The sequence below is a fragment of the Gossypium arboreum genome, chromosome 13 (assembly GCF_025698485.1).
Source record: "Gossypium arboreum isolate Shixiya-1 chromosome 13, ASM2569848v2, whole genome shotgun sequence".
Lineage (NCBI taxonomy): Eukaryota > Viridiplantae > Streptophyta > Magnoliopsida > Malvales > Malvaceae > Gossypium > Gossypium arboreum.
In genome coordinates this window covers 2,382,818-2,393,985 of record NC_069082.1, presented here as the reverse complement: position 1 = coordinate 2,393,985, position 11,168 = coordinate 2,382,818, and the positions used below count along the sequence as shown (strand labels likewise).

Sequence of the window (11,168 nt, the reverse complement as noted above, 5' to 3'; positions counted from 1 at the left end):
TAGATTCAACGAGGAAAATTAGAACTCAGTAAGTTAAGGCACAATTTTCCGAATCCCGAAATACGAAATAATGCTTATTTTAAAAATTCATAATTTTAAATGTATCGGGTAAAATGTAACATGATTTTCGTGGTAGAATGAAAAATAAATTAAGGTATTTACATGCATAATAGAATAATAAATGCGTTAATGTAAATAACAATACAAAAGAGAAAAATAATATAAAATAAAATAAATCGCCAAAAATAGAAAAAAAAATAATAATAATAATAAACTAAAACTTTAAACGGAAAAGGACTAATACTAAACAAAGAAATAAATAAGCATGATAAAAAAACTTAAAAACAATAATATTAAAAATAATGACAATATTAATAATAATATAAAAGGGAAAAATAATATTATATAAGAAGATATAAATAAATGATAAAATAAAATAAAATAAAGGTATCTACTATTTTTAGGTAAATAAATAAATAGAATAAAAATATAATAATAGTCGTAATAACAGTACAAAACTAGTTAATATAGTACCATGATAATAATAATAATAATAATAAAATAATAAAAATAACAATATGTTACTAATAATAATAATAAATATATAATGGTGATAAATATATATAAAATAACAGTAACAGTAATAAAATAAATATAATATAATAAATATAATAATAATAATAATAATAATAAGTAATAATATATAATAATAATAACAATATTAAAATAACACTCTTCCCCTCCTTTCTAAATTTGGCCATCGGTCCGGCCTTGCTCCTGTCACCGAACCCCTACGAGCCGTCGGCGGCGCCACCGCACACGGCGGCCGGACCTTAAAAAAAACCTTTTTTCGGCAACTTTAAAATGGGTAAGCTTATTCCCCTTTATTTTTACTTTCGTATGTAAAAAAATAAAATAAAATTGAAAGATAAAATAAAATAAACAAAAAAATTAAAACGAGAATAGATGGAAAAAAACACCGCTTTTGCTTTGATTTTTGATTAATCTCGTATATTTCTTATATTAAAAGTCTCTATTCAAATCTCTCCTTTTTTCCTCCAAAAAAAAAAAAGGAAACCCCCTCTATAATAATTTTGAATGGCTTTTATAGCTAAATTTTACAACTGATTACGTCTTTCTTTTTGCAGGCAAGTGGGGTGATAGAGTTAGTGGAGTGGTTCAATGGTTGATTTAGTGGGGTGTTAATTGGACTGTTAATTTATTTGGTGTTTTGGGCTCTGCTTGTTGGGCTCGGGCAAAATTTGAACTCTACACATATCATGCATGGTTTATATAAATAAAGTATGAAATATAATAATTGTATTGCTAAAATTTCAATGGTAGGAAAAAACAATGGAAGTGTGTGAAATTGTATTAGTTTTATATTAGTGAAATTGGATCTCTTTTATATTGTTATATTAATATTTACATATCAATACAATTAAGTGTTTGAGTTAGTGTCACTCATCAACCAAATTTCAATTCAGTTGTGAAATTACTAAAAGTATAATTTTTTTATTAATCTATTTAAATTTTATATAAAATTTAGAAAAATATATTCACTTGATAAGTTTTGAACCTAAAATACTATAATTTTAATATCTCAATTTTATCATTTCAAACAAAATCTTATTTATTTTATATTATATAAACTTTAATCATCTAGCAAGTAAATATATCATAATCTAATTTATATAATCAAATTTAAATAATAATATATTCATCACTTAATTTGAGTTAAATCAGTTTTAAGTAAAAGGTATCTTTATTTAAAGTCTAAAATAATCATCCACTCACTTTTACATGACTTGCGGATGTTTTACTCTGGCAGGACCTATGATTCGGTATCTATAAGCAAAACTAAACCATACTCGATTTACAGGCTTAATCGCTTACTGCTTCAAAACGCTTTAGGTTATTGTGCATCAAAGTATTTAATAATGTTGAATAGCTACTGAAAACATCAATATTTTGGTGGAAAAATCTCAGTTTTTTTTTTTTTTTTTGCTACATCCTGAAAGATTCTTGGTGCAATCTAGTTTGCTGAGAATCTGTCACTCATGTTGAACTTTTTAGATTGACGTATGCATTCCATTTGAGAATTTATATAATAATCAAGGTCTGCTGCATGTAATTCCATTTGTGTACCCAAAGATGTTACAGAACCATGAATTTATGCTATGTTTCAAAAATAAAAATAACATTAATTTTGCCATTGCCATTGAACCCTCTTTATATTCCTCTTGAAACTGTCGTTTTCCATATCACAGATGCTTATAGAATGGATTTAGCAGTATAGGTTGATTTCAACTCAATTATTTCTGCGCATATCTTTCTTTCCGTGAGTTTCTAAATTTCAACCACAAACATGAGACACAGATTATACTGCTGTGGTATTCATTTAACAAAGAAAATATGAGGTGTTCGTCTACTAAGCAACCAATGAGTAGCCGGTGATTACATCAACGGTACAAATCATATGCATTAAACTGCAGTTCCATAGGCTGATTCTTGCACTAGGTCATAAATATACGTACAAAAGAAGTGTCCAAGTCAGCGGAAGAGCTCATGTAGTCGATATTAGCAAGAGAGATGGCAATAGAGTTTTGCTAAAACAAAATGATGCAGGTAATTATATATTAGGTGAAAGCTCACCACAATCGTTTCAACAAAAAACAAACACAACCCCCGATTTTCCCAGAGAGAAAAAGCCATTTCTCTTTATATACACCCCCCCCAACAACACAGAAAAATACAAAATGGTGTAAACCCTACCTATTCTCCTTTTTTACTCCCAAAATATGTTCTTTTGCCTTCTTCCCATATATTTTTTATTCATTTACACATGTAATACTCTTAATCCTTCCACAAAATCACCTCCCCAAACAAAATTTCGCAAAATACAGGGAAAACAGCTACGGGAAACTATTACCTTGGCTTTGGTTGTGATCCAAGTGACCATACTGGTTGGACAAGCCTTTGAGTTGATGGACTACCTAGTAACATTGCTTGAGATCGAGTAAGCATCTCAACCATTGATGGAGTTTGATAAGCTTGAACCAGACTTGAACCATCAGTGGAGTCACCTCTTGCAGTTGCTCTTTGCCATGAGTGTGAGCTCAGTCCTGAGAGGATATATGCTCTCCCAGATGCCTCGTACACATGTCTGCTTGCCATCCTCTCTTGCATCTCCTTGAGTTCAGCATCCAACACAATACAAAGTCGGTCATGAGATTTGGCTGAAACAGTCTCGGAGAGCACCCTTCTACAATTTTCAAGGATTGAAACAGCACCTGGTAGATCTCCTAGTTCAGCTGTCGTTCTCGCCTCTGCCATTGCCTCAGCTGCTTGGAACCTGTTGCGTTGCCTGTCTACTTCAATTGACACTACTTCCTGCCCAGCTACTTCAGGCCTTTGAATCCTAACATCGTCACTCTCCAAAGTGGTCATTTCTTTAGTTAAGGGATCCCTATAAACACATTTCACCTTTAGCAACGAGGTTTCACATTCAGAAGACTCAGCTGGTACTTTAACCGACACCAAAAAATCCCTCTCTTCATCAGCATAGAGATCTCCAACCTCAATAACTCCAGTTTTTCCATCAGCTGCTACTCGGCTTGGATAACTGCCTGCTTTAAGCGGGCCAAGGCAAAGACTTGGATTCATGCACTCCACACCCACTTGCAGCTCTTGAACTACAACACTTAAAAGACCACCAATGCATTGCGCAAATGCATCCTGGAGTACAGCTTCAGTTTCAATAAAAGAAAATGTCCCTCCCGAGATCTCTGAAATTGAATGCATTGATGAAGCATCATGATCTGCACCAAAACCAAAAGCATGTACTGGAATCTGGAATCCTGTGTTATCACTCCCATGCATAGACAGAGGGACAAGCAACTGGTAATTTGGTTGAGACTTGTTTGCACCAGCACCGGTGACAGTATAAGTATCTTGCCCATCCGATAAAAGTATTATGCTGGCAACTGGATTCTTTTCCCTCCTGTCTTCCATTACCTTGGCACCTTTCTTCAGGCCTTCAGCTATGTTGGTACCACCATTTGCAACCAGAGAGTTAACAGCATGGAGTGCCTGCTGCCGCCCCACGTCAGACATTCGACGAAGGGGGAAGAGGCGACGAGCTGTTGAAGAGAAGGCAATGACTGAAAGTCTGTCATTGGAGCCAAGGTTTTGTATTACAAACCCCATTGCCCGCTTTAACAATGCAAGCTTGGTGCCAGCCATGCTACCACTGATATCAAGCACAGTGACTAGGTCAACAGGAGCACGAGGGTTTTGATACAGTTGTGGCAAGCTAGCATGATTTCGGCTGGAACTTTGATTTGCAACTGTGGCAGCAGCTTTAAGATGAAGAAGAATCGTGAAATTATCATATGAACTGGACCTTGGTGCCTCCAAAACTTCTGGGTATGTTTTGATCTCTATTGTTCTAAGGGATGAGTTATCTGAGGCATTCGTACTCTCAGCAACCACAGGTAGGTGATCCAATGATTCATCATCATTGAAAACACCAGGTTCAGGAGCCTGAAATAACGGTACAACATGTCGCCGACTTAAATCTCTACGAGGTGGAGGTAATCGACGGACTACGGTCATCAAAGCATCATTTTGTGGCCAACCAACGGGATTGACGGCTGCCCTGCCAAGGGGAGGATCCAAACTAGGACTCTGCATGGGGATTTCTTTCCATTTTGCTCTACAAACCGGACAAATTTGATTACCATGCTTCACATTTGAAGCAATGCAATGGAAATGGAAAGAATGAGAGCACTCGGCCGTGAAAATTGCATGGCCACCTCCTTGTTTCATCTTCGTCAAACATATTGAACATGTTTGCTGAAACACATATAACAAACAAAATTAGCATCAACTGCAATAGATTTCATTTTCGTTAAAAAAAGGAAATCTTTGGAGAACATTCAGCCAAAGAAAAAGAAGCAAGGCACATATAATATCAAACATAAACGGTTTCTTCTGTTGCTATGTATTATATTCTTAACCATCCAGGAGAAGCATAAGCGCTAATGATCAAAGACAGTTGTTCAAATTTAAATCCAATTTTCCATAACAAAATTAACGAAGGATACAAACGCTAGGATAGCAACATCTATGGCTGTGCCACTATACAAACACTAGGAATTAGGTATGATCCAAAGAGTAACAGTTTTTATTGTTTTATGCTGCACCTTTTTTTTTCATTTTCTGTAAGAAAGATAAATCATCAAAAAAAAATTCTCAAGCCTAAAAAATACATCACTTGGACTCGGTTGTTAGTGTCGAACACGAGTAGGTGCCAAGGCACAACTATGTTCAATTCCTTTTCCAAGATTTTCATGTATTTGAAGAGTCCTTAGAGGGTGATTAACCAATTTCCCGTATCTGGATATGTGTTGGATGCAAGTGTTTGACACAAGCACTTCAAGAAAAATGAAGACTTGGAGCAACATAGGATAAAAGGAAACAGTGAAAATTGCTGAGAATAATCTGGTTTAGGTGTGAATGAATTTTACTTTGGGCCAGAGCTAAAAGTAGCACAAAACAAAAAGAGACAAAAATAGCTTAGGCTGTAACTAATCAGCCTAGCAAAGTTAAAAAAGAAGTCAATGTTAGGTATCCAACAAATAAAGGGAATATTAGGGAAATAAAGCTAAGAATCAAAGAACTTTTGAGAAATTATCAAGAAACTATTCACTAATATAAATGAACCAGATCTTTACAACAACTGCTTTAAAATTCGAAAGGCGCATTAACGACAAAAAAAGGATATCAAGTTATGCTTTTAGGTATTTCTTTTCTTTTTCCTTGTTTTTATTTTACAATTATTTGATGGAAATAATATGGTAGAAAGGTAGCAATTTTAACAGTTGAAATACGAGGCCATCAAGCAAAGCTACTTTTTTTTCTTTCTCACAAGGGAAAGGTAGATCTTTTTGGCCATCTTTTACTAGTAATGCAATTAAAAGTGGTCCTGAAAGGGATTTGTGCATTAACCAAGCAAAAATCCAAAGCTCAACTAGTTAGATCAATAAACCAACTCAATCATAGAAAAATGTTAAAATAAGACCGGAATGATCAGACCACACTACTATCCTTAATTTATTCAATTAGACATTTTCCTAACACAAACATGGAAAAAGATGCACTAGCTGGATAAACAAGAAAATATGCTTTCAATTGTGCCAACCAAACAAGAAAAGATTTAACTAAGCCGCAGTCATGATCATCGGAACATTGAGAAATTTCAGAGGCTTTCACCCTATCACTTTCGAAGGGAAAATACATGAGCTATAAACATAATTGGAGCTGCAAGAGAAACAGATAGATTTTTCTTCTGGCAACTGATAAAGAGAAATATTTTAAACCGATACAGCAATCATTTACGTTGCAAAGCATAAACCAAGTAGAGATCTTTATTATTCAACTGGAAATATCAGCATCATCAGCCTGAATAAGTTAACCACAAGCTCAGCAAATGGTACTAACAACAATGACAAGCACATACCATTCATGGTAACATAGCTAGCTGCCTTTAGCTTTCTATTTTTTCAAATAAATACAAAAGCAATTACCAAAAACTACGTAACCTTTTCTTTCCAGCCCTTTTTTGTTTTTCTGAGGAACCAAACAGATACTACAACTGTAACCCCTCAACCTTATTTATCATTAGAATTTAGTAGCTAAACAATAGAAAGCCTAATACCCCCAAAACTTCATTTTCGTCCTTTTTCCAAGCAATAAATAAGACAAGCCTAAAATATCCAAAATACCTCAAACACAAAACTAACAAAACCAAGATCAATAATTTTTTATCTCCTTCATCCCTCTATCCCCACAATTTACAACAAGCAAACAAACACACACAGAAAAAGGAAAATTGCAAAAAAAAAAAAAATCAAAACAGAACTTGGTAATTTGGTATAAAGAAATTCGTTTAACTAAATGTTTTTCTTCTCCATTCTCACCAACCAAAACAAGAAACTGGAAACCATCCAAAGGAAAAAAAAAATTACTAAAGTTTTAACTCCTCCAACAAATCTCATTTATCAAAAGCATAGCTCAAAAAACATTATAAAAAAGGAGAGAACCAAACCTTGGATGATTTGCTTGCACTTCTAGACAAACTTTTAGACAACCTTAAACCATTTGCAGAAGGCAAAGGAGTCATTGGCCCAGAAGCTGCCATGTTTACCGAGCTTAAAGGAGATAACAAAGCAGCATCAGATAACCTCTCAGTAGAAGGAAGTGAAGAATAACCATCATCGTCATCATCTAAAGTTCTAGGCAAATAAGCACAAAGATTCAAACCCAAAGCCAACTTTGCTTTTCTCCATTTACTACCCATTTTGACTCAAAATAAAGTCTTCAGAACTTAAAAACAAAAACCCAAAGTTAAAAACTGGATCTTGAAGTTGATTCTTATGTCAAGTTGCTATCTTTTACAGAATTGTTCTTCAGAATGGGAAAGACAGAGAGAGAAAAAAAAAAGGGAGGGTCTTTAAAAAAAAGTGAAAATGGAACACAAAAACCAAGAGAAAACAAATATATATAAAGAGAAGAGAGAGATAGAGGTTTAAACTTTAAACGTAAAGATGATTGATAAAGCTGTAGTTTTTGTTTTGGTAGTGGGTAAAATGTCAAAGCTAGGGACTAAGTCAGGGTTATCGGAAGAGAAGGATTACAAATACAATACTCGGCTTCTTGTTGGTGTTAGTGGCCGCCATTGTAGAGGGAAGGAGAAAGGGGTTGAGCTGAGAGGTATGGGATTTTTTTTATTATTGAGATTTGGGAAATGTTTGACCTTAGTTGTTGATGATGTTGGGACAGGTCCAAAACCACGTTTTGCTTTAATAGTAGAAAGCAAACCTCTTTTTTTTTTTCTACTTTTTTCTTTCTTTTTTTATATAATTTATAATGCTCCATTAATTAATTAATACTACCATATCTATTATCGCTGTACCTTTTTTAATGTTTTATTCCTTTAGAATGTAATATTTTTCTGTTGTCCGTATTTTCAAAGTTGTGGGAATGATTTATAAATTAAAAATAAAAAATTTATTAAATTAAGAAATTATTTTATAGCTTGTCCTATTATATCATTTATGTTCTGTTTTTAATTATTTAATGACATTTTAATAATTTTTATATTATTGATACATGATTTTGATAAAATTTATCCTAAACTTTAAATCTTAAATTTCAAATTAAACCTTGAATCTAAAATCTTAAAATCTGAATATGAAACTTGAACCCTATTTAGGGTCACGATTCCGAACTTAAGGTTCAATGTTTAACCTATTTTATGGTTCATGTTTTTGGTTTTAAGATTTTAAATTTAGGATTTATGATCTAGTATTTAAGATTCGAGGTTTAGGATTTATAATGCAAGATTTAAGATTTTAGGGTTTAGGGTTCGAGATTTAAAGTTCAAGTAAAAGAATTATCAAAATTATGTATCAATAACATGAAAATTCTTATTGAATGTCATTAAATAATTGAAAATGAAACATAAATGATGTAGCGAGAATGATCCATAAAATAATTCATCCATTAAATTGAAATATAAATAAGAGAATAACACATTTAATGCATTCAAACTCACATCTTTTCATATTAACAAAAACACACATACAAATCGAGTTAAGACTTAATCGATGAAAATATAAAATATATATATATATATATATAAATATCTTTGGATGCTACAAAATCTGATATTATTGTTTTATTTTTATTTTTGAAAATAAATTTAATAATTTATTATCAAAGTTGAAATTGACATTCTTATTACGAATGGCAAACTATCAGACTTTTGTTCAACTTTAGCAAATGGGAGAAACATTCCATCATACTTTCTAGTAATCAATGTCTCTTTGCCAAATTATACTGTCCATTACAAATTCATCTCGTATTTTATATATTTTTAAAATTAAAATTTCAAATTAATTTTATTATATTAATAATTAATTATTAAATGGTAATTATATTATATTATATTAGTATCGTGTGTGAAATTTCAAGTTCATAAAATTAATAAACCAATTTGGAAGATAACATTAACCCTTTTTCTGTGAATGACCAATTGTGTAATCCTTTCAACTACAGCCTCTTATTTTGACTATTTAAATCATATTATTCACACCCCATTTAGTTTATTTTAATATTTATTTGTATGATTATTAATATATATTTATTTTAGTCTTTTTTCAAAAATATTTATTTATTTATGTTACTTATTTTTATATATTTAATGATTTTTCCATTCAAATTATTTATTTGTTTTGCATTAAAATATTTATTTATTGAAGCGGAGAAAATGAAACTGTATTTATTTTTACAAAAATCAAATAATAACTAAAAATAAGAGCTTTTCAAATATTGTATAGATTTCAAATTATGTTTTTATTTTGTTTTCCTTTTAAGTCGTACACTATATTATGTTTTAAATAAGTCAATGTATACATAATTTTGTACTATAAATTGGGCGAAGTGCACGAAAAGACTTTATTTGAGGATATTTAAAATATTTGGTTCTTATTTAGACATTTTGAATTTCTTTTACCTTTGTAAAAATAACCATCGAAAAAATTTGAGGGTGTGTGATTTTTCAACTGCGTCCAAAAAAGATAATATCTTCACGTTATAGTACATATACTATAATAAAAATATTTTAAAAATTATATCAATTTTCTAATGTTTTAAGAAAGATAAATTATTTGGTACACTTAGACTCCATAAGCAGAGTGAAAAGGTTGACAAATATCCTATAGGGATATAGTAAAATATTGAAAAAATATTTTAAATAAAGAGATACATGTCAATTTTTAATCTACTTGAAGCCTCAGTAGTCGAGTGAAACATTTCAGTAAAACTAAAATTACCACGGTGAATATTTTGTAATTCTAAGAGATAAGATTGTATAGTGTTTAAATCTCTTAAGACTCTCATATTATAGATAGACTTTGATCTCAACCGTCGATATAATTTAAACTGTACCGTTAAATTTAAGGGAATTCAACTATAAATAGAGGTCTTCATCCTCATATGTAATCACTCACGGCACATTTGGTTCATTGGAATGGAATAGAATTATAATAGAATAGACCTATAATAGTATTACATTGTTTGGTTAATAAAATAATATTACTGAATAGGAATGGAATAGATTGAAAATGATAATTTTACCCTTGTATTAAACCCGGATCCTAAATCCATGAGTTATTAATGTTTATTCATAATTAATTATTATTTAATAATATTTAAATAAAAATATTAATATTTATTTCTAAGTCCTCCACTATTTTTTGTTTTATGTAATGATGTGTCATGTAATTATTCAACTATGATGCATGAGATTTATGCACCGACAGTGCATTAAATATTATTTTATATTATTTATAATATTTCAATAAACTTTTAAATACATTATATTTATTAATAAAGTAAATGAACTATTATGATAAAATATTTGTAAATTATTCAATATAAATAAATATTTAATAGAAATATATTTTTATTGAATGGTGCAAATTTTAATATAAACTTAATGGATGTATAATAATTATTTTATTAAAATAAATTTAAATTATTTTATAATTTTATTAAGTTTTTAATTAGTTGGGAAGATTATATATTTGATTAAATAAATTATGGGTTGTTAATTCAACGGATTAATTTGAGTAAATTTTTATGATATTGGTCCACGTGGCGGTAGATGATGGAAGTATGTGAGGAATGATTGTTTTGGAGAAAGAGGGCAATGGAGGAGGCATACAGTCAAAAGGAGAAATAAAATTAGTAAGGTGGGCAACGTAATAATGGTAAATGGCGTAGCATTTTCCGCATGACATGATTACATGTGTGTTCACACACACGTGCACATCATCACACCAGACCAAACTTAGCCGCTTTCTTCTTTTTTTTCTTCTTTGATCTCCCTCATCCTATGTCAACCCTATTTGCTCTTTTTCCTTAATATTTAAGTATTATTCGATGCGGATTGAGTCTTGACTTAGTTAGTATTGGCATCGTTGTTAGTTCAGGAGAATATGGGTTTTAGTATGTTGTAGCACGTTTAATTTTTTATTTAAGAGTTGAGATGAGTTCTAATTTTCTAATCATTAAACTATTTGAAATTAAATATTTTATAA

At 31.0% G+C, this 11,168-nt stretch overlaps 1 protein-coding gene across 4 annotated transcripts; it reads right to left on the bottom strand.

Annotated features, from left to right (window-relative positions):
• Positions 1-2,604: 2,604 nt before the first annotated feature.
• Positions 2,605-7,866, bottom strand: LOC108464001 (E3 ubiquitin-protein ligase WAV3). Of its 4 annotated transcripts, none has more exons than XM_017764047.2 (2): positions 7,112-7,866; positions 2,605-4,857 (listed from the first exon to the last, which is right to left on the bottom strand). In XM_017764047.2, exons 1-2 carry the CDS (start codon positions 7,361-7,363, stop codon positions 2,929-2,931), a joined length of 2,181 nt encoding a protein of 726 aa, XP_017619536.1. In that variant the 5' UTR covers positions 7,364-7,866; the 3' UTR covers positions 2,605-2,928. The 4 variants fall into 4 exon arrangements, with proteins under 4 accessions (XP_017619536.1, XP_052880058.1, XP_052880059.1 ...); XM_053024098.1 differs by having other exon boundaries at positions 6,277-7,242; XM_053024099.1 differs by having other exon boundaries at positions 6,524-7,242.
• Positions 7,867-11,168: the final 3,302 nt, after the last annotated feature.